Here is a 24,683-nt window from a genome sequence, read left to right as displayed (position 1 = left end):
CACACTTAAAATAGAAAATTAATGCATGTTAAGCTTTGATGTTTTCATGTCCCTTTTGTGTCCTTTTTCTTTGCAAACCTAAAAAGTTAGTATATATATTTAATATTTCCATACCCCTTCAGTGCCAATATTCCAGCAGCTCTGGTATGAAATTACAATTGATTTGAAAAGCAGAATTGATTCTACACATTGACCTACTTAGCAACAACACTGTTCTAAAGTTTTGCCAGGCTTTCAGCACACGTTTCTACAAGAAGTGATTCAGTAGAAATTGAATACTTTATAGACTTTCAAAAAGAAATTTATTCTGCTTTTTTACAGGGACAATTTCTGTTAGTCTAGATTTGTGCAAATGTTTTGTGCTGATACAGAGAGGGACACACACATGCAGTCAGCAGCAGCTGATTGGATTCTGTGAAGTTGTGTATAGAGTTCAGTCCTGATGACTACGGAACATAAAACACTGTTTCTGCTTTCGTCTTTCAACCTTTTCCTTACAGGGAAATTATAACAGTGGTGTAAAGATACTCACTGATAGACAAGGCTGTGTGTTGTTTATGACACAGACCACAAGTTGACTTAAAGAAAAATTTAATTAAAGAAAAATATCAGTAATTATTTGGCAATGAAAATATGAGTACCCAGTGAGTGTCTGGCCTTAGGCACCATAACTGGCCTGAACTGACCCTGCACTGACAGCACATATTTGGGGTGGTCCCTGGGGATCTAAAGGTACACACTTACCAAGCTGCAGTTGTGGCCCTCCCTACACTGCTCGTTGACTGATTCGCCTCAAATGGAAAATAAATGCTGGCTGAAGGATGTAACACTTGGTACAGAAAATAACATGAGATCTGGCAAGCTTTTCTTATCACAAAACACATAAACACCAGTGAAATATTTATTGAGGCTTTCTCTTCCACACAGCCCCTCTTATGGGTCTCAGTCAATGAGCGTATAATAATAATAATAACAATAATACATTTTATTTCTACAACCTTTTCATGACACTCAAAGACACTTTACAATAAAACCAGTAATTATGTACATTTAAAAATAGATAAGATACATACATATAAAATACATGAACAAAAAAAAAAAACCAAAATACAAAAAAGCATAGGGGAGACCATAGAAATAACAAATAGCAGCAGGTGCGATGTAATATTATTTGAGGTTGAAAGCTAGTCTAAAGAGGTGGGTTTTGATAAGTGATTTGAAATAGTCCAGGTCACTACACTCTCGGATTGAAATACAATTTTTAAATACATAACGTATGTTATGTTTTAAAATTTCCCTTTAATGCTTTCATGTTTTATGTAAAGCACTTTGAATTGCCTTGTTGAAATGTGCTATACAAATAAACTTGCCTTGCCTATTGGACAATCCTTATTAATGTGGTGCTTTTATTGCATGTATGGCAGCGGTCAGGGATTGATTGATGTTTGCACATTTATATTGCGAAAATGAACAGAAATATTTGAATAAATGTAAATTATATAGTAAATTTCAAACCTGGTATCACATCCTGTCCTGGTAGCGTCAGAGAGTGGATTTACATGACTTCTAAGATGCCCAAAAATATTTATATTTGGAAATAATGCCCTTGATCTGCACAACAACTTGAACTTACATGTTTGGTGCGAAAGCCCAGTGACTGTAAATTTTTCTGTCATTGTGTCAGTCTTTGTCTCTCTGACTGTCTTACCGTGTCGGTCTCTCTCTCTCTCTCTCTCTGTAGGTTTGGGTGATGGATGGGTTAAGTCAACAAGGTTCAGTCCTCTGGACAACATGGCTAAAGAACTGGGTTCTCATCTTTTACAAGTCAGTAATAGAAACAACAAATGATGTTCTTGCACTGCGTATGCTCTTTCATACTGTACTGTAGTAGTTACACTACTCTATGCTATGATGTGCTGTATGAAACTGCTGCTCTATACCAAGTTATACTCCTGTATGCAAATGTGTGCTGTACTATTTCAGATTTTGCTATATTATGCTATCCTACATAAAAATGGTGGTCAACAAACTGCTACAAATAGGGCTGGGTGATATGGCCAAAAGTTTTTTCAAAAACTTAATATAATTTGATATTGATAATTATCACGATAAATATGAAATCATTATTTTTTTTTAAGTTTAAAGGCTATGGATATGTGCTCCTGAGTGAAAGTTAAAGAAACCAGATGTTTAATTGTAGTTTTAAACCTAACCCTACCCCTACCCCTATACTTTAGGGTTATGATAAAAATCTTTTTTCAACAAATATGCATGAGTAAAATTAACTACAGTCTTTTTCAGTTACTTTACTTAAAATAAATATCTTAATAGAAAAATGAATTCATTCGTGATCCGTGATATTGAACATTTATTGAACATCTATTATTTTGCAATTGAGGAAAATTATATTGTGATAATTATCATTAGCAGCAAATAGCCTTTACAAAATCTGGCCATACACCAAATGATTAAACCCCACAATTAAATTTAAAGTTTGTCTTTAACACCACATCAATAATTTTGGGCTTCTTCATTCAAGCATACCTTTTACAATTCAGTACTGTAAATAATATTAAAAATCTTGAATCATATGACCCTTTTACACTGCAGGAACCTGGAGCTCAGAGCAGGGTGACAGTTTGTGATCCATTGGAGAGGGCAGACCTCCGCCAAGGCCAATAGTCAAGTCTTTTATCATTAACTCAATAATACCTCACTGGAAACAAATCAAATTTTCAGTAAAATAAATAGCCTAATATTCCTGACATCAAAATAATAAGTGAAGTTTAGAAAGAATGAAGTTGTGCTGTCTGTGAGTTTTTGTCAATGGGCGAGTCCGTGGCGTGGCGTCAAAAACTGATGACTCGCCATGAAACTGGAAGCTGTTATAACTTCAGTGTACATGCTCACATCTGTAAAAAAATTTAAATGTTTGATAAGAGTCCCGCCCTGAACACATCTACAAGCCAATATCCACTCTTTGTCATAGCACCACTTACTGGAAACAGGAAGTGTCTACTTCTATGTTTTGATGAAGCACTTCTTGCAGGTTGGCTTTAAAACTATCTCAGAAAACCTTTATGTACTGGGACATAACGTATAGTTACTGGGACCTCATATACCACATATGGGACACAGGAAGTGCATTTAAGTCCTTTGCACAGCGTCCAAAGCGTGTGGCGCATTGGCGCATTTCTGAAAAGCAATCGCATTTTTGGTGGCCTTAACATGCTCAAAAACTTACAAATTTCCGTGTCATATGGTTTTCGTGCATGGGCGTTGCAAAATGGCTTGCTAGCGCCACATACAGAGTGCCTCCGTAATTTAAACTCCTCCTACTCAATTCATCCAGTCAACCTCAAAATTTTGCTGTGCATTCGAAAGGCATTGACAATGAAAATGTGTGCTATCTGTGACTTTTCATGAAAGGGCATGTCCGTGGCTTGGTATTGAAAATCGATGATTCGCCATTAAAACAGGAAATATATACTGATATTTCACGCAATGTGATAGCGCTACCTACCGGAAACAGGAAGTAAGGCATTTTTGACAAAAATCATTTCATTTTCATAGCGCCACATAGTGGACACAGGAAGTGATGATTAACTCCTTCAGGAATGCTCCAAAATGCACAATAATTCAGAGGCCCGTCTCTTAACCTCCTGCCAATGCGCCGCGGCCGTGACATGCCCCAACGTGCGTCAAGACGCTAGGCTTATTATTATTATTATTATTATTAATATTATTATTATTATTATCATTTTTAATGTGTGGATACATTACTGAATTGATGACTAAACAGTATTGAAATAGGAAAGGAAAAAGACATATAGAACAGCTATGAAACAAGCACACAGGGGCGGCTGTGGCTCAGGAGGTAGAGCGTGTTGGCCGTTAATCGGAAGGTCGGCGGTTCAATCTCGACTCCCCCAGGCTGCATGTCGAAGTGTCCTTGGGCAAGATACTGAACCCCGAATTGCCCCTGGCTCAGTGAATGAATGTGCGTGAATAGTGAATGCCGATGTAGTGTAAAAGCGCTTTGACCGAAAAGACTAGAAAGGCGCTATACAAGTACGGAGCATTTACATTTACCTTAGACAACTGATAGCACCAACAAAGATGGAGGAAAAATGGATCCTCAGGTGCTTTAACTGCGCTAGTACTCACTAGTATGACATCATTTAAAGTGCAGTTGAGTTCTATTACTCAGTACTGCCACTTCTAAATAAATCTAGGTACTCATGGTGTAGTGTCAAGTGTCAGGCACAATATGTCTGCCTCTTGCTCAAACAATCCATGAGAGGATGTCAAAATGTGTAGCTGCAATGACGTGTACAATATGTGGTCTAGTTGAGATGGAAAGTGGCTGGATAAGCATTTAGGGTTCTGCCTGGCCTCCAAATTTCTCTGTCCATAAATGGTCTAGAGCTCAGGCATGTATCGAGCTACGAACTTATGATTTAATGTGCACATTAAATAACATTAAAATTTTGTTTTACAAATTAGTCATTTGTACCCTCAAATAAAAAAACATGATCTGTGTCACTATACAGGCTGCTTTAGATTAATTACATTTTAATTACAATTTAAGCACTGGACTGAACAAATTGTACTGTTCTTTATCTTGTGAGTCACAAATGATAAAAGAGATCTACTGGCACCTAAAAAAATATGCCAGGAGAAAATAAATGTTGAGCTGACGCCTGCATAAAAACAATTTTTTTATTGGTGTTTGGTTTAAGCCAGCCCTGTGATGGACTGGCGACCTGTCCAGGGTGTACCCTGCCTTTCGCCCGATGTCAGCTGGGATTGGCTCCAGCCCCTCGCGACCCTGTATGCAGGATAAGTGGTTGATGATGGATGGATGGTTTAACCCAACATAAGTGATGTTTCATATGTGGCTATTTTCCAGTATTTTTAATATAGTTTAATAAGTCTTTTCACTTAAAAATGTAATATTTAAAAAAATAAGTAACTATAATAGTAGATTTTTTAAGACAATGTTTCTGGCCATTTTTTGCCTTTATTTGATGACAGGTGAAGAGGTTGACACGAAACGGAGAGAGAGAGAGGGGTATTATAGGCAACAAAGCTCACTGGCTTGAATCAAAGCAGCAACTGTTGCGACCATATGGCAAGGTGTTCATTTGGCAATGAAGGTGCTCCTATTATAGTAGATTTAAATGTATTTCCCCTGTATGATATGTTGCCATGCAGCAAAACACAAAGTAAAGTTTTCACTGCAAGTAAACAAGGTCCTCTTGTTACAACACTTGTGCATGCAGAAAGTAAAAAGAAAGAGTGGGAGAATGCAGATGAAGATTTGATTATGTACTGTAATTATATTTTTAAAGATCTTGTTGTTGATGTTTTTGTGGCAGTTTTGCCTTTTCGCTTTCATTTGACAGCCAGTAGATCGAGACATAGCTCCCCAGTTGGGATTTGTACCATGAGTGAAAATAACAGGTGGTGATGAAAACGGATATGAAAAATAGAGTGATAAATATTCAAGTGATTTGATTAATTTAAAGTCGATTTGATTAAAACAGTAGTGATGGAATGAAAACATAACCATTTTTCATCAATCATCATTCACAACCCAAAATTGACATTCATCATTTAAAGAAGTTAAAGAAGCCTCAAGAGTTGAAGTAACAAAAAGTAACTAATAAAAGGAGGTGATGAAAATGCATGTGAATTGAAATACAGAGTGGTTAAATTTAGAATCAGAATCAGAATCAGCTTTATTGCCAGGTATGTGTACACATACAAGGAATTTGACAAAAATACCATCACACAATAATAAAATAATAATAAAATAAAAATAAAATCAGACACAAACTACAGTATAGACAACGCTAATATACACACTATGAACAAAACAATATAGATATATTGACAAATAGTGCAGTGTTCAGTGTTCAGAGTGCAAAGGATGCAAGAGTAAACTATTATTCTCATTATGTACATGTTGAAGGTGGATATGATATACAGGTACACATACACATACATGCATAAATGTACACATGTACACAGTGTGATGGAGCATAGTGCAAAGGATGCTGAAAAAAGTAAGACCTATGACCTTATGACCTGAGGTAGGTGTATTAGTATACAGTATATACAATATGACATAGTATGAGCAGCACTGAAATAGAGAATGATGAATAAATAAATAATAAGTGGTAACCAGTAAACAGGTGCTGATTAGAGACAGAGTTACTGGGTTATTGCACAGGAATTGTTCCTGACACTGTGAGTCAGAAATCAGCTGTTCATCAGAGTGATGGCTTGTGGGAAGAAACTGTTCCTGAGTCTGTTGGTTTTGGCGTACAGTGCTCTGTAGCGCCTACCAGAGGGGTGAATTTAAGGTGAATTGAAATATAGAGTAATAAATTGTCAACTGATATGATATTATGATGATATGATAAGTCAACTGATATGATACTGACTGATATGATAAACTTGATTTACCATTCATCGTTCACAACACTCTACTGTCATTTATCGTTTACTGCATGTGATTTTTGTTACTTCCTGTTGAAACTGTTAATCACAAACCACACCCCCTGACAAACTGATCAAGTTTAGTCATACTGGCCTCAGAGTACACTGCTGGAGCTTGAGCTAGCCAAGATGACTGTAGCGGAGGAATATGCCGGGCTCGGCTGTTAATTGTACAAACCGCCCAAGAAGCCAGTGCTCCAGTTTTTTCGGTGAGTGAAATTGTAGTATTTCATTTATGTGTTAGCAATGATTAGCCGGTATCATTGTTGGCATAAATAGCATGTTAGCTTATCTCGTTAAGCTAATTAGCACAGCTTTGAGTGATCCTAATCTGTGCTAACGATGCTAAGTAAATGGGATGGTATAACTGATAACTGAACGGGAGGGTATGTTGACCATTTTTTAAAGAGTCATGCATAGAAGTCAAAACGTATTTAGTTAATTTAGCGGTGACAATACTTTGGAGCAAAAGGCTCCTGTGTGAAGTTGGACAGTGATGGTCTACTTTGTTATTTAGCTGACTTTATGCCATGTTAATGTTAAACTTGACACATGGACAATGTAATTAGGGCCCGAGCACGACCGTGTGAGGTCCCTATTGAATTTGCTAAGATTATTAGGGCCCGAGCACGACCGTGCGAGGTCCCTATTGAATTTGCTCAGATTATTATTATTATTATTTTTTTAGGGCCCGAGCACGACCATGTGAGGTCCCTCTTGAATTTGCTAAGATTATATATATATATATATATATTTTTTTTTTTTTTCTTTTTTCTGCAAAGTAGGCTCAACTGACATGGTCTAAACAACAAACACCAAAATTTGCAAACATGTCAGAACCGGTGAAAAATTTCGTATTCTACAAGTTTCGCACATGGGCGTGGCAAAATGACTCACTAGCGCCACCTAGAAAGTTGGAAAAAATTAGCCCCTCGTTCACGTTCAACCTACATGCACGAAATTTGCTGGGGACATGTATCATATCAAGACGCACAAAAAAGCCTCAAGAACCCATAGCCTAAAGTCAACAGGAAGTCGGCCATTTTGAATTTTACGGCCATTTTTGGATGATTTACACACTTCGTACTTTAACAAACTCCTCCTAGGGATTTAGTCGGATTGACGTCAAATTTCTGCTGTGCCTTCCAAAGGCATTGACGATGAAAAGTTGTGCTATTTGCGAGTTTTCGTCAATGGGCGTGTCCGTGGCGTCGATGATTCGCTATGAAACAGGAAGTTGTTGTAACTTCAGTGTACATGCTCACATCTGCACCAAACTGTACATGTTGGATCAGAGTCCCACCCTGAACACATGTACATGCCGACATTCACCCACAGTCATAGCGCCACCTGCTGGCAACAGGAAGTGACATTTAACAAAGCAGCCCCCGCCGCACGTTTCACCTACGTGCACGAATTTTCTGTGGCATGTGTATGTTGTCCAGACGCACAAAAAAGTCTCTTGGAGCCATAGCCTAAACCCAACAGGAAGTCGGCCATTTTGAATTTTACGTCAAATTTTGGATGATTTACACACTTCGTACTTTAACGAACTCCTCCTAGGGATTTAGTCCGACCAACCTCAAATTTGTGCTGTGCCTTCTAAAGGCATTGAAGATGAAAAGTTGTGCTATTTGCAAGTTTTCGTCAATGGCCGTGACCGTGGCGTGGCGTCAAATATCAAGTCTTCGCCATGACACAGGAAGTTGTCGTAACTTCAGTGTACATGCTCACATCTGCACCAAACTGTACATGTAGGATGAGAGTCCCGCCCTGAACACATGTACATGCCGACATTCACCCACAGTCATAGCGCCACCTGCTGGCAACAGGAAGTGACTTTTAACGAAGCAGCCCCCGCCGCATGTTTCACCTATGTGCACGAATTTTCTGTGGTACGTGTATCTTGTCCAGACGCATAAAAAATCCTCTTGGAGCGATGCCCTAAAATCAACAGGAAGTCGGCCATTTTGAATTTTACGTCAAATTTTGGATGATTTACACACTTCGTACTTTAACGAACTCCTCCTAGGGATTTAGTCTGACCGACTTCAAATTTGTGCTGTGCCTTCTAAAGGCATTGAAGATGAAAAGTTGTGCTATTTGCGAGTTTTCTTCAATGGGTGTGTCCGTGGCGTGGCGTCACAGATCAAGTCTTCGCCATGACACAGGAAGTTGTTGTAACTTCAGTGTACATGCTAACATCTGGACCAAACTGTACATGTAGGATGAGAGTCCTGCCCTGAACACATGTACATGCCGACATTCACCCACAGTCATAGCGCCACCTGCTGGCAACAGGAATTGACTTTTAACGAAGCAGCCCCCGCCGCACGTTTCACCTACGTGCACGAATTTTCTGTGGTACGTGTATCGTGTCCAGACGCACAAAAAAGTCTCTGAGCGATGCCCTAAAACCAACAGGAAGTCGGCCATTTTGAATTTTACGTCAAATTTTGGATGATTTACACACTTCGTACTTTAACGAACTCCTCCTAGGGATTTAGTCCGACCGACTTCAAATTTGTGCTGTGCCTTCTAAAGGCATTGAAGATGAAAAGTTGTGCTATCTGCGAGTTTTCGTCAATGGGTGTGTCCGTGGCGTGGCGTCAGAGATCAAGTCTTCGCCATGACACAGGAAGTTGTTGTAACTTCAGTGTACATGCTCACATCTGAACCAAACTTTACGTGCTTGATAACTCTCCCACCCCGCTATGGAGGACCGATCCTGACACAGTCAGAAATAAATACAGAAATAAATAAATGCTCAATAAATAAATAAGCATCCAATTAAATACACAAAAAAATAAAGTAAGTCATCTTCTCTGCTATTGGTGGACCAGTCAGACAGGAGAGCTCTAGGCCTACTCTGCCTGCAGACATCAACGATCTTGCTCCTCACACAGTCAGATGGCTTCCTTCAGTGCGCTGAGGTGTTTAACAACTCTGAAGACAATACTACCAGCAATGTCTTCCTTCTCTTTTCACGTAGACGCACCGACAGACAGTGCTTTCAGTTTGCTGCATGCATGGACACAGAACTGCGGTATAGGAAGATGCACACGGTCAGCTGGCTGCAGCTAAATCTGGAGTGCGCTCGTATTCAATTCTGTATGGTAGATTCAGTTTTAACGGAGCAGAGCGAGCTGACAGGCAGAGTTAGAGACTTTTTCTGTCCGTTTCTCTCTTTACAAAGACGCATGTTGCAGTCAGAGTCTTCTCTGAGATGCGAGCACGACATACAACACAATTTATCAAATTACACATCGGATATACAGTATGAAAATAAGATTGATTGGATTATACTCACAGGAAGTATAAAACCTGTTACATGCATCTATTAAAAGTAAAGTAACACAAAAATGTCAGGGAAATTACTTTACTTAGATTTAAGTACTGCAGTTGTACATTTGAAATACCTTCCTACCTTTCTGATAGGAAGCCTTCTTGAGGTGGTATAAAACATTTCTTCTTATATTCTGGTTTGAGTTGTGGACAACTATGACCACATGAATTAAAAAAATTAAACATTTCACTGCCCAAGTCAGCTATAACACAAGTCTTGTTCATCAGACTACATGCTGTACAGTATTTGTGGACAGATTTTGTCCCAGGATTTATTATGCATTTCTTCTTCTTCGTTGCATGATTTAGAATAATAAGGTGAGAAATGGGTCTGTTCTGAGTTCATCCTGCACTGCAGCAGCTAATAAAGTCCATTTAATCCCAAAAAGGCTGTTCTTTTAGGCAGGCTGGAGCAGAAAACAACTCACCTTTCTCAAGTTGTACAGTAATGTCACATGTGTATGAAGGTGGATCAAACAAGCTAATCTTAAATGTCAAAGTAGAGAGGAGCCTAGTAGGCCTATTTATTTTCATTCATTACACAATATGAATAAGCTATGCAGACAGTTGTAAAGAAAGAACATCTTTTTCTTCTGTTCTCTACTTGTTATAGTTACACAGTATTAGGGGTGTGGGCTGTATTAAAAGTATCCACTGTTCTCCCATGCTCTAACACACAGTAATGATGAAATGTGTGCTGTTCTCACATTCTCCCTCTGTATGTACACATAAACAACAAGGCAGGGAAATATAAAAGGAATTTATTTTATTGTTTGGGTACATTATTGTTCAGTGTACATGCTCACATCTGAAACAAACTTTACGTGCTTGATAACTCTCCCACCCCGCAGACATCTACACGCCAATACCGATTTATATTCATAGCGGCAAGTGCTATGTAGCTCCACATAGGGGACACAGGAAGTGACATATAACACCTTCATGCAGCGTCGGAACCGCGTAGGAAATTCACAGCCACACCGGCAGAGCTCCAGAATATGCAACTTGGCCGGCTCACACGAGGACACGCTACAAGTGCGAGGGCCCGCCCAACGCTGCTTGCAGCTTTAATGTTAATGTTAGATTTGTTACTGTAACAAATGACTGTGTTCAGGGAGTTCTGCCTGTTCGCCAAGCATTGCTTAAAAAATATATAATATTCTTGGTGGGGTTTATCAGTGGTGATAAATGATTAGAAGTATATATTGTATGAATGTGTAAACTCATCATTATTTCATTACACTTATAGAAGTTGTGATAACCACATTGGATCAGTGTGCACAGCAAAGTGGATGCATAATGCGGTAGAACAGATGTTGTAGGCTACCTGCCTAGATTTGCATCCACCTTTTTTCCCCAGCATATATGGTGTGTTTTCTCCCCCGAGGTGCAATTCTAGGCAGGCATGCCACTGGTAGGTAGCTGGTATGTAACTAGGGCGATGTTCCTGAGTTGGGTAAAGTATGAATAGTTATGGTGAGAAATGAGGTGTGTGACAGCTGCTTCCCAGTTTGTCTAAGCTCTGCAGTTGCATGTATTTTTTAATTTCTTAAATTCAAGATTCAAGCACGTTTGTTATTGTGTAGTAAAACAAGATTACTTTTATGCCAGCCCAAAGGTGCATTAAATTCTCAATTAAAAAGATACGTCAAGTAGTACCAGTTAAACAATGAATATTATATAAGAGCTAAATATTAAATATATAAAATAAACAAACTGTGTTTAAAACATTGTGTCTTAAAAAGTGACTAAAATGTAGATTTCATTGTACTCTATTGTTACTGTGGCAGGGCGATATTTAAAAAGGCAATAAAAAGGCAGAAGATCAGGAAGGCTCCTGGCCCCAACGGTGTGTCACCATCCTACCTGAAACTCTGTGCAGCTGGCCCCCATCTTCACACAGATCTGCACAGAGTTTCAATAAATATACAGTATACCGTATATTGCTACATGATAAATAAAAGGCTCCAAATATGATCAGTATCGGCCGATACAGCTTTCAGCAATCGGTGATCGGCCCAAAAAAGAGCACACACCCCTGGGGGGCGCCAGTGCTAATAGTCCGGGTGCTGGATGTGATGTTCCCCAGTCTTACCTGCTGACTCCTGTCAGTCAGGAAGTTTGTGATCCACTGACAGGTGGAGGCTGCCACAGTGAGCTGGGTGAGTTTGTTGCTGAGGATGTCCGGGATGATGGTACAGAACGCCGAGCTGAAGTCCACGAACAGGATCCTTGAGTATGTCCCTGGAGAGTCGAGGTGTTGCAGGATGTAATGCAGTCCCAAGTTGACTGCATCATCCACTGACCTGTTAGCCCCGTAGGCAAACTGCAGGGGGTCCAGCAAGGGGCCTGCAATGTTCTTCAGGTGGGCCAACACCAGCCTTTCAAAGGACTTCATGACTACAGATGTCAGGGCGACAGGCCTGTAGTCATTTAGTCCAGAGATGGAGGGTTTTTTGGGAACTGGGATGATTATGGAGCGTTTGAAGCAGGAGGGAACTTCACACAGAGAGGGGGGGTGACAGTGTGTCAGAGGGGGAAGTGAGTTTGAAGATGGTTGTGGAGTGGGTGAGAGGTGTGAAAGGTGTGACTGTGGGCTTTTCAAACCCATCACACAAATAAATCCCTGGATCAAGGTTGGGCTTTTTCAGAAGAGGTTTAATTACAGCTACCACCATAAGTGCTATGGTGCATAACTTGTTAAATAAAGACAAATTGATCATATCTAGTAAAGAAGTGCTGACTAAGGGTAAAACTTCTTTAAGCAGCCTAGTCGGGATGGGGTCTAAGAGGCAGGTTGATGATTTACGTCTGTTTTTTCTAAAGATATGGTGATATATGCTATACTGGAAGATACGTAACTAACCTGATGCTACAACGAGTGTTTTGTTGATTACCTCAGGGAGTCAGATGTGAAGTACTTACTTTGTTGAGGAAGCAGAATAGTTTAGTGCAGTCGAGCTGAATGTAAGATTAAATTTTCTGCCTGTCTGTCTACATACAGTTAGACATGCAGCCTGTTGCAGTTGCTCCGTCATTCGTCGTCTTCTTTTCTAACTTTTAACTTTCTTTTTTATATCTCGTGTGTGATTTTTGCTATACGTAATTTAAACTAGGCTCTCTCTAATCATGGAATTTGAGAGAGTTTTGGTAAGCCATGGCACCGTTGCGCAGCAACTTCATGGCCACTTTGTTTACACCCGGGACCAGCTGATCGCGCTGAAGCCGACCGGGGCGCCCAGGCCCACAGACATCCCCACTGAGATCTGGAGGAGGACACACAGAGGTTGCAGAGGAGTAACGAAACGGTAGGGAAGAGAGAAGGGTCCAGACAACTCATCATGGGCAACGTGAGATCACTGGCTAATAAGATGGACGAGCTAACAGCGTTAGCCTGGAGTCAGAGGGAGTTCCGGGAGTGTAGTTTAATGTGCTTCACAGAGACTTGGCTACACTCGGATATTCCTGACCACATCTCCATCGACGGGTTTCAGACTGTTTGGGCCGACAGGCACTGCACCGAGAGCGGTAAGCATAAAGAAAAAAAAATTGCCATTGTAGTTAACAACAGATGGTGTAATCCCTGTAATATTAAGGTTAAACAGCGTATCTGTAGCCCGGACATTGAAATGCTTGCTGTGGGACTCCGGCCTTATTATCTACCACGGGAAATTTCACATGCCATCGCTGTAGCTGTTTACATTCCACCCTCTGCCAACCCAGCATTGGCGTGTAACGTCATCCACACCGCCATTGCTGAACTCCAGACTCAACACCCGAGTGCCCTCATACTGATCTCTGGTGACTTCAACCACGTCACCATGACCACCACACTAACCAACTTCACCCAGTATGTGAGCTGCCATACTAGAGAGGAGAGGACCCTGGACCTGCTGTATGCTAACGTTAAGAACGCATACAGCTTTTCCCCCCTCTCCCCAATGGGCAGGTCAGACCACAACCTGGTTCACATCAATCCCTGCTACGTGCCTCTGGTGAAAAGGCAGTCTGTGACTACAAGGACGGTGAGGAGATGCTTGGAGGAGGCCTATGAGACACTTCAGGGATGTTTTGAGGTAACAGACTGGGATGCTCTCTGTGAGAAACATGGAGAGGACATAGATGGGCTTACTGAGTGTATCTCAGTCTACATCAACTTCTGTGTGGACTGCACTGTCCCAGCAAAGACTGTCCATTGTTACTCAAACAACAAACCGTGGGTAACAAAGGACATCAAGGACATCCTGAATGCTAAGAGGAGGGCTTTCAGAGATGGTAATAGGGAGGAGGTGAGGGCCATTCAGGGGGACCTGAAGGTGAAGATCAGGGAGGCTAAGGAGAAGTACAGGAGGAAGCTAGAGCTTAAACTCCAGCAGAACAACATGATTGTTGATCTTCGTTGTTGTATATTTTTATGTTGTCAGTTTATATATTTATATTTACACAATATTCTCTTCTGTTACGTTACTTCTGCACGGCACAGACCCAGAATAATACACATGTATACATCTCCGTTGTTCTTCCATTCCATATTTATACATTTCTACATTTATTTATGTCAACTGTATGTTTGTCTACGTCAAATTCCTCGTATGTGTAAAACATTACTTGGCAATAAAGCTCCTTCTGATTCTGATTCTGATGAGGGAGGTCTGGAGCGGCATGAGGAACATCACTGGCTTCAGACCGACTGGCAGCAGAGGAGTTGAAGGCAGCTTGGACAGGGCCAACGAACTTAATCTGTTCTTTAACAGATTTGATGCCAAGATTTGTTGCTCTTGCCTATCCCCCAACTAACTCAGCTGCTGTCTGCCCTCAAACACCTAAAATACCTCCAACCCCACTACTCCAACCTCCTCCTCCTCACTGTCCCCCACCCTCCTGTGAGACCCCAACCCCCCCTCCTCTGGCTCTCAGGTTAACAGCTCTCACCAGCCTGACAACTCCTCCTCTCCCCCTCCCCCACATGTGACCTCTGTGTGCCTCACTGCTGACCAGGTGAGAAGACAGCTGAGGAGACTCCACTCCAACAAGGCTGCAGGCCCTGACGGTTTCCGTCCAAGGGTGCTCAAAGCCTGTGCCCCCCAGCTATGTGGAGTCTTTCACCATGTCTTCAACCTGAGCCTGTGTCTCCAAAGGGTCCCTGTGCTGTGGAAGACATCTTGCCTCATGCCTGTGCCAAAGACGCCACATCCCAGTGACTGCAAGGACTACAGACCTGTGGCACTGACCTCCCACATTATGAAGACCCTGGAGAGACTGGTTCTGGATCAGCTGCGGCCCATGGTGAGACCTCTCCTGGACCCACTCCAGTTCGCCTACCAGCCCCGACTGGGAGTTGAGGATGCCATCATCTTCCTGCTCAAACGCACCTACGCCCACCTGGACAAGCCAGCGAGCACTGTGAGGGTCATGTTTTTTGACTTCTCCAGTGCTTTCAACACCATCCGGCCAGCCTTGCTAGGTGAGAAGCTGACCGCGACGCAGGTGGATGCCCCCCTCGTGTCCTGGATTGTTGACTAACTGACTGGCAGACCACAGTATGTGCGCCTGCAACACTGTGTGTCAGACAGTGTGGTCAGCAACACCGGGGCCCTGCAGGGGACGGTCCTCTCTCCCTTCCTCTTCACCATCTACACCCCAGACTTCAACTACCACACAGAGTCCTGTCACCTTCAGAAGTTTTCTGATGACTCTGCTGTGGTTGGATGTATCAGCAAGGGTGAAGAGACTTAGTACAGAGCTGTGGTGGGGGACTTTGTCACATGGTGTGAACTGAACCATCTGCAGCTCAACGTGACAAAAACTAAAGAGCTGGTTGTGGATCTAAGGAGAGCCAAGGCACCAGTGACCTCTGTTTCCATCAAGGGGGTCCCTGTGGACATTGTGGAGGATTACACATACCTGGGAGTGCACACTGACAATAAACTGGACTGGGCCAAGAACACTCAAGCCGTCTACAGGAAGGGTTAGGGTTAGGGGCTGAGGTCTTTCAACATCTGCAGGACGATGCTGAGGATGTTTTATGAGTCTGTGGTGGCCAGTGCTATCCTGTTTGCTGGAACAGCAAACCAATGCAGGTTGAGGGTAGCGGACGCCAACAGACTCAACAAACTGATCCGCAAGGCCAGTGACAGTGTGGGGGTGGAGCTGGACTGGATGCTGTCCAAACTACATGTCATCTTGGACAATGTCTCCCACCCACTCCATGACGTGCTGCTCAAACACAGGAGCACTTTCAGTGCAAGACTCATTCCCCCTCAAATGCACCACAGAGCGCCACAGGAAGTCATTCCTGCCTGTGGCCATCAAGCTTTATAACTCCTCCCTTTAAGTGTCTGACAGTCAGTTATTAAACTAGACCTTATTATCTATTTTCTGTGCAATATTACCTGTTAAATAATTAATGTGCAATATTCTCTGCTGCTATTTATTCAATAGTGCTTTTTGGTTCACCATAATAATTTTTAATAATGTAAATATTGTACATACTCACACTCCTTTATATTTGTGTTTATATTTTATATTTATACTCTTATGGGCGGCACAGTGGTGCAGTGGATAGCACTGTCGCTTCACTGTTCTCTCTGTGATGGACTGGCTACCTGTCCAGGGTGTATCCCACCTTTTGGCCGATGTCAGCTGGGATAGGGGTAGCAGGATAAGCGGTTGACGATGGATGGATGGATGGATGGATGGATGGATGGATGAATTGAATTTAATTGAATTGAACTGTCATTTCCAGGACTATATATAATATCACACAGCGCTGTCGATAGGTGTACTCAAATCCAAAATCAAAATAGCAGTGTGTTGAACAACAAATATTTAATGAAAGCTGTTAGGCAGTAACAGTTATGGCTAACATTTTGCAAGCTAAATCATTACCATCATATGTAATCTAAAAGGAATCTAGTGGTGCTCGAATCTTGAATCCAAGCAGGGGCCGTCAAAGATTAAAAATACATGCAACTGCAGAGCCTAGACAAATTGAGAAGCGGCTGTCACAAACATAATTTCTCGCCATTAACTTTTCTTACTTTACCCAACTGATCGGCCTAGTTACATCTCAGTTACCTACCGGTGTTTTGCTTATTTCCTAGAATTGCATTCATCTCGGGGGAGATAACACACCATATAAGCTGGGAAAAAAGGTGGATGCAAATCTACTACTATCTAATCATTTATCACCACTGATGAACCCCACCAAGAAGATTATATTGTTGTTTTTTTTTGATCAAGTTTTTAGAATTCTAAACAGTACACAACACCCAAGAGGGGCTTAACAGACAAAAACAAATACATCATCTAAACAACCATCTAAAAGGGGTATACTCTGGGGTCACCCGAAACAGTGCAATAAGAGGAGACGGCCGCACTATTCTTCCAAATATCTTAGTAAAGGTCCCAAATATAGATTGCCAAAACGTGTACAGTTTTGGGCATGTCCAAAACATGTGCAATAGAGTGGCAGGAGCCTGTTTGCGTCGATCACACGTTTGGTCTATGTTGGAATTGATCTTAGAAAGTCAAACTTTGGACCAAAGCAGACGATGAACATTTTTAAATTGGACAACTGTGAGACATATAGAGGAGGAAAGATTCTTTGGATTACTTTGTGCCAATTATCATCTGAAATTGATTCTCCTAGGTCTGTCTCCGATTTGTTCTTAAGGAGATCTAAGGGCGTCAAATCATGCATGCTAAGTAAATTATAAATAACTCAAATTGTCTGCTTCCTGGCCAGCTTACATTTAAAAATTAAGTCCAACAAAGACTCAGAAGGGGACAATGGAAAAGTGTCTGAATTTGAGGCTACAAAGTTTCTAAGCTGCAAATATTGATAAAAATGTGACCTGGGAATGTCATACTTCTGTATCAGCTGCTCGAATGACACAAAAACACCCTCACCATAGAGATCAGACAATAAGACAACCCCCTTTCCGGACCAAATATTGAATGTCTTATCTGTCAATGATGGGATAAACAGGTGATTATTTGCAATTGGCCCGGCAAGTGACAGGTCCCCAAGAGAGAAAGATCTTCTAAACTGATTCCAGATTTTTATTGAGTGTATAACAACAGGATTAGAGGTATAGCTAGACAAGGGACGTGTGAATGGTAACTTAGCGCATAGTGGGGCAGCCAGAGAGATGGACCCAATGGACTCCCCCTCCATAATTGTCCATCCAGGGGCTGTTGCACCATCCCTCATCCAGTACAGCAGCAATCGTATATTAGCCGCCCAATAATGTACATGAAGTTTGGGAGTGCCATCCCTTCCTTTGCACGAAGTCTCTGTAATATATGTCTTTTTATCCGTGGCGGCTTTTTGTTCCAGATGAAGGCCGATATCAGATTATTTAGTTTTGAAAAAAAGGATTTTGTGAGAAACACTGGGAGACACTGGAAAACATAAAAATTTAGGCAGCACATTCATCTTTATAGTATTGATTCTGCCCCCCAGAGAGAGAAGCAGGGGGTCCCACCTCTTAATATCAGCTCACTTTTCTGGATATTGACTTTGTGGCCCGATATTTTGCCAAAATCTTCAAGTAGGGCCATTAACGCAGACAGGCTCAAAAGGGGCTGTGAAATGAATAACAGCATATCATCCGCATAAAGTGAAACTTTATGCTCTATCCCTGCACGCCAGATCCCCCTAATATCAGCATTCTTTTCTTAGTGCCAAAGCAAGTGGTTCCACACAGCAGCGGCGACAAAGGGCATCCCTGCCTCGTACCATGTTGGAGCTCAAAGTAGATGGAAAGATTATTATTGGTACGTACAGCAGTTCTCGGAGATGTATATAAGAGTTTAACCCATGATATGAATCTGGGACCAAATCCAAACCTCTCCAGCACGCTAAAAAGATAGCCCCACTCGACCTGGTCAAATGCCTTTTCTGCATCGAGTGAGAGCACCACTTCCGGAGTACCAGGTGGAGAAGGGCTATAGAGTATATTTAAAAGGCGTCTGATGTTAAAGAAGGAGTACCAATTCCTAATAAAACCCATTTGGTCTGGTGATATGATGGATGGAAGAACCCCCTCCAGACGACGTGCCAAAACTTTTGCAAGAATTTTAACATCCGTATTTTTTAAAGAAATTGGACGGTATGAGCTGCATTCAAGAGGGCTCTTATCTTTCTTAAGGAGTAAGGAGATAACTGCTTCATGCATAGTAGATGGTAGGGCCTTCAATGAGAACAATTCCTTGAAGACCAACAGTAGCAAAGGGGAGAGCTGTACAGAAAAGGTTTTATAAAAATCTGTTGGATAACCATCTGGTCCTGGGGATTTGCCACTTTGCATAGAACCAATCCCTGTGTTCATAGGACCCATATCGTAATTTGGAGATAAGATACTCAGCCTGTCTCGTTGATAAGAGATCAAACTCCGTCTGTAATGACATACGCCTTCTCCTAGAGTCTGACGAAGGTTGATGGCTCTGTAACCTATCTAGGTCGAGAATCTCATCTGGCAATTCTTTAAGTCGGGCAGTGGTTACTTTCTTCTGATTAGCACAATATGAAATGACCTGACCTCGTAAATACACCTTCAATGACTCCCAAATAGTCAGAGAAGACATTCCAGGCGTTTGATTAATGTCTAAAAACAATGAAATTTCAGATGCAATAAAACTAGTAAAAGCGTCATCTGACAGAAGCAGAGGGTTGAGCCTCCAAGGGCGATGGATTGAATCGTGTATCTGGGATGTGCATTCTCATAGTTAAGGGGCAGTGATCTGAAATAACTATGGGTCCATAATCACATCCGGTAATAAGGGGAAGTAGTCTTTTGTCCAAAAGAAAACAGTCTATGCGGGAGTATGTGTTATGAACTGGGGAGAAAAAGGAGTAACTTCTAGTGGCAGGATTCACTACTCCATACGATTCAAGAAAATGCTGGATTTAGCATGATGTCGTATTTGGTAAGCGAAAGAAAACACTGGTGAAGAACACTGAATTGTCCCAATAAACATTGGCCAAGATGACTGGAAACGTATTTTGCCCAACAACGATTACATAGTGCCCAGCTGAATCAGCCTCTACACTTGTCATTGTAAACGGTGTATTTTTATCGATTAATATAGCCGCCCCCCTAGCCTTCGAATGGAAATTGGAATGAAATATCTGTCCTGACCACTCCCTTCCCAATAGAGAATGGTCCGTTGTCCGTAAATGTGTCTCCTGAACCCCGGACGTGAATATTACTTCCAAAAAGCGCATCCTATCCCAGTGTGGTATTATACACCCACATATACATACACTTGCATGCGTACATATACATACATACACACACACACACACATATATACACACACATACATATACATTTACGCACATACATATATACATACATACATGCACACATACATATACATATATATACACACACACACACACACACCTCATTCTTTTAATAATTATTATTGTATTATTATCCCTTTCCTTTCTCTTTTCCCCCTTTGAATTTTAGAGAAAACAAGTAGCAGCTGCGCAAGAACCAAGACTATGGAACAGGATAAAACAAGAATCACTTGCAAGAGAAGAGAAAACAAAAAAACAAACACAACAACGACAAAACAAAAAAAAACTGCTGCATAAGAAATAGGGCCCGAAAAATTTCACCCATTAGCCCAAATAAGGAATTAATGAAGCACAACGATCAGGTAAACCCAAGTTGGGACCAAAACTGTGACTTATAATCTTATAAAGACAACAATGTATTAGGCCTATATATAATTGAAGAAAATAAAATTAAGGCATGGAGGACTCCTCCCATTAGACCAAATATAACAAAATATAAAATGGCAGTGTTCAGTCCTCTATTAGCCTACGGTAAAAGTCTGTTCAATCAAGTATTGTCCCGTCGTAGCCGTAGACTGTCCAGCATATAAAAAGGTTGTAGCCCAGGGATGATAACTTAGCCAGGGCCAAATTACTCACTCAACCCTCTGCTGTAGAGATGACATTCTTCTTGACGTAGCTCATCGCTTTGCCTGCATGTGGACTCCTTTTCCTCTCCGTTGAACGTGATGCAGAGACAAGCTGGAAACAGGATACCATACCGGACTCCCTGCTGGTTACGGAGCAGCTTCCTGACCTCATTGAATGCCACCCTGGCCTTAGCAACACTCGTTGTATAATCAGGAAAGAAAGAGTTTCCCATCCTTCCTCTCGGGACCCAGACTTCTGTGAGAGCGGTCCACAACCACGTCTCTATCCAATTGTAGCACTTCTCTCAGTAGCTTCGAGACCGAAGATGTCCGCTTTTAGTGAAAGCAGGATATCACCCTTCAGGTTTTCAACATCCATAGCTTGGCTGGATGGCAAGGGCAAAGACTTCGGGCACGGGGAGACGGTGGAACTCGTTGACGAGGCGGCGTCGGGCCTAGATTTGGTCGACTCGGTGAATTTATATTTACGCTAATTCGCCGCCATCTACCCTTATACACACTCTTAGCTTAGGGAATATATTCGAAGAAAGTTTGCTAGTATTTCAAAACGAAAGGCACTTATTAACACAAAATAACACAAAAGTTCAACGAGAGCTCAAACCAAACCTGACCTACTCCATTGCCTGCTCGACAGCGCCCCCAGATTATATTGTTTTTAAAGAGTACTTGAAGGTGCAGACGATGCTCGGCGGACAGGCAGTATCTAATAGGTTTTGCCTTCTATGCATGACTCTTTAAAAAATGGTCAGCATACCATCCCATTTACTTAGCATCGTTAGCACAGATTAGGATCACTCGAAGCTATGCTAATTTGCTTAACGAGATAAGCTAATATGCTATTTATGCTGACAACGATACCTGCTAATTATTGCTAACCCTTAAATGAATGAAAACTGGAGCACTGGCTTTCTTGGGCAGTCTGTACAATTAACAGCAGAGCCCGGCATATTCCTCCGCTACGGTCAACTCGATCAGTTTGTAATAAAAATGACATGCGGTAAATGATAAATGACAGTAGGGTGAATGGAAAATCAAGTTTATCACATTAGTTGATAATTTATTACTCTATATTTCAATTCACCTTGTATTTCAATTCACATGCATTTTCATCACCTCCATTTTATTATTTTATTATTTGTTACTTCTACCCTTGAAGCTAACTTCTTTAAATGATAAATGCCAATTTTGGTTTGTGAATGATGATTGAAAAATAAAAATTATAAAAAAATGTTCATCACTACTGTTTTAATCAAATCGACTTTAAATTAATAAAACCACTTGAATATTTATCACTCTGTTTTTCATTTCACATCCATTTCTACCCCTTTATTTTTCAACTCACATCCATTTTCACCACCTCAATTTTTATCATTTAATATTTGTTATTTTCACCCCACATATATAACATTGTAAAAATGAATATCACTAACAGTACTAACTTGTTTAAGAGTAACTATTTTGTTACTGCTCCCTCAGACTCTGGACGGCTTTGTGTTTGTTGTTGCCTCTGATGGCAAAATCATGTACATCTCAGAAACTGCATCAGTCCACCTTGGCCTGTCCCAGGTAAGACCCTCATACAACCTTAAGTTTGCTGTTCATGTTTATGTTTGATATATGAGTCAAACAGACCATTTTAGATGGTATGGTAATCATTTCTGCATGATTCAGTACATTTCAATGTTTTGTCTTGCATTGTGATTTGTTAGTTGTGGTGCAGCTGATCACTACATAAGTCAGCACATTTATGAGCACATGCTGGAAATGTGTGTGCTGCAGGTAGAGCTGACAGGAAACAGTATATTTGAGTATATCCACCCATCGGACCATGATGAGATGACAGCAGTGCTGGGTCTTTGCCAACCCCCACGCCATCACTTCTCTCCAGGTACACAGTAAAATCAGCATACGCAAATTAACACTAGTTTACTTTTAAAAAGTGTCTAAATGGGTCCATACTAAAAAGTGTTGATTTAACTCTTTGTGGAGTGTTGGTACACTACTAATTTACAGTATTTTTTTGTCTTTTGTGGAATTTGCAAAGTAAAGATGATCATGTTTGGTGTTTTAAAATTAAAATTATTTTAACACTTGCACCTCAAAGAATTTGATTACATTACATTTAAAAAATGTAACAGAATGAACAGATTGGGTAAGCATGCTAACCGCTAGTTTGTTAAATAGGTGTTAGGCTGGCTAGTAATAGTGAGGTGACATAAGTTTAAGTTATGGTGGCTCACCATTGCAAAACGACCAGGTGCCAGAAGAGCAATATCGATATAAAATATAACACTAACAGATACTACTTATGTCAAACAGTGTTAAAGTTTAGACCCAGGTAAAAAAGCACGGCCCCTAGTTTAACAGCATGCAGTCACCAATTTTACTTTTCACCTGAGAGTCAAATATAATGGATTTGACTCTATCCAGGGTATAATTAACTCTGCTGTCACTCAAATTTCACTAACAGCAAAAATTTAACTCTTTTCAATGTGCTGTGTACTTAAACACCTTAATCTCCATGTATGTCACATGTGCTGTAAATTCCCAAATAGCGTCCGGGGGCTTTATTTATCAATGGAATAGAGAAGACCTTATTTATTATTATTATGAATTATTTGGAAGACCTTTGAAAGGCTTTGCTTATTTCACATGTTCCCCAGTTAATACAAAATAAATCTCCTGTGTCCCTAAGTGTCCCTGTTGTCTTGACGTATTCAGCATGATGTACATTTCCAAGTGCTAATTCCATCGATACAACAACATATCATACTCAATACTGCTCTCTGAAGACTGTGAGATGTGGTAAGAATATCTAAAAAAAAGCTAGTAAGTTTAGGTTTAGCTAGTTTTATTTCTGTTAAAAAGATAAGCACAGAGCAGAGTGGCACATATGACATAACTTTCTTATTGTAATAATGGAGTTGATGCTGTGGAAATGTTCATTATGCTGATATTACATTGTAAGTCGTAACAGATCTTTTTGGTCTGTGTTTGTGATTATACTGGGCTGTAGAAACAAAAAGGGTAAATTTGAAATAATCCTAGGAGTAAGAAGTGTCACTGCAGAACACAGCACTGTAAAAAAAACAACTATGACAGTAATGCCTCTGTTATGTGTGTTTGTGTGACAGAGTATGAAATAGAGCGCTCCTTCTTCTTGAGGATGAAGTGTGTTCTTGCTAAACGAAATGCAGGACTTACATGTGGGGGATATAAGGTAGGTGCAGCCACTGGACTGTTATTTAATTCAATTCAATTCAATTTTATTTATATAGCGCCAAATCACAACAACAGTTATCTCACAGCGCTTTTCATAAAAGAGCAGGTCTAGACCATACTCTGTGATGATATTTACAGAAGCCCAACAGTTCCCACCAAGAGCAAGCACTAGGAGACAGAGGCAAGGAAAAACTTCCTTTTAAGAGGCAGAAACCTCGAGCAGAAACATGGCTCAGGGTGGGCGGCCATCTGCCTCGACCGGTTGGGGTGAAGGGGGAGAGAGAGAGAGAGAGAGAGAGAGAGAGAGAGAGAGAGAGAGAGGGAGGGAGGCAGCCTACACAATATACACACAGAGGTACACACAGTGAAGGTGATGTTGCTATAGACTGAATGAAAAATGGTACAGATATTTATAATAGTGTTAATGGTAACCATCGTAATGTTAATGATTATAATAACAATAATAACAATAAGACTAGCAACAATAGTCGTTGCAGCAGAGGGTGTCGAGCAGGAACACGGGGGCAGCAGGTGACCCGCAGCCACAGATCCAGACTCCACAGCTCCAGAGCCAGAAACACCTGCAGGAAGTGACAGGAGGAGAAAGGAGAGGGATGAGAAAGCACAAGACTACCAGAAAGGGGAGA

The 24,683-nt window shown here is 41.0% G+C and overlaps 1 protein-coding gene across 1 annotated transcript in view; it reads left to right on the top strand.

Moving 5' to 3' along the window:
- The window catches only part of sim2 (SIM bHLH transcription factor 2), a 44,285-nt gene that overhangs the window by 5,991 nt on the left and 13,611 nt on the right, over positions 1–24,683 (top strand). The window contains exons 2-5 of the mRNA XM_038709556.1: positions 1,742–1,824; positions 22,291–22,380; positions 22,594–22,702; positions 23,949–24,034. Of these exons, the coding sequence (XP_038565484.1) occupies positions 1,742–1,824; positions 22,291–22,380; positions 22,594–22,702; positions 23,949–24,034 (368 nt within the window). The remainder of the gene's footprint in view (positions 1–1,741; positions 1,825–22,290; positions 22,381–22,593; positions 22,703–23,948; positions 24,035–24,683) is intronic.

Source organism: Micropterus salmoides, unplaced genomic scaffold (assembly GCF_014851395.1).
Source record: "Micropterus salmoides isolate LMB-PRFRI ecotype aquatic unplaced genomic scaffold, ASM1485139v1 Ms_hic_scaffold_9, whole genome shotgun sequence".
Lineage (NCBI taxonomy): Eukaryota > Metazoa > Chordata > Actinopteri > Centrarchiformes > Centrarchidae > Micropterus > Micropterus salmoides.
The sequence above is the reverse complement of the archived record's forward strand: the minus strand, read 5'-3'. Positions and strand labels throughout refer to the sequence as shown.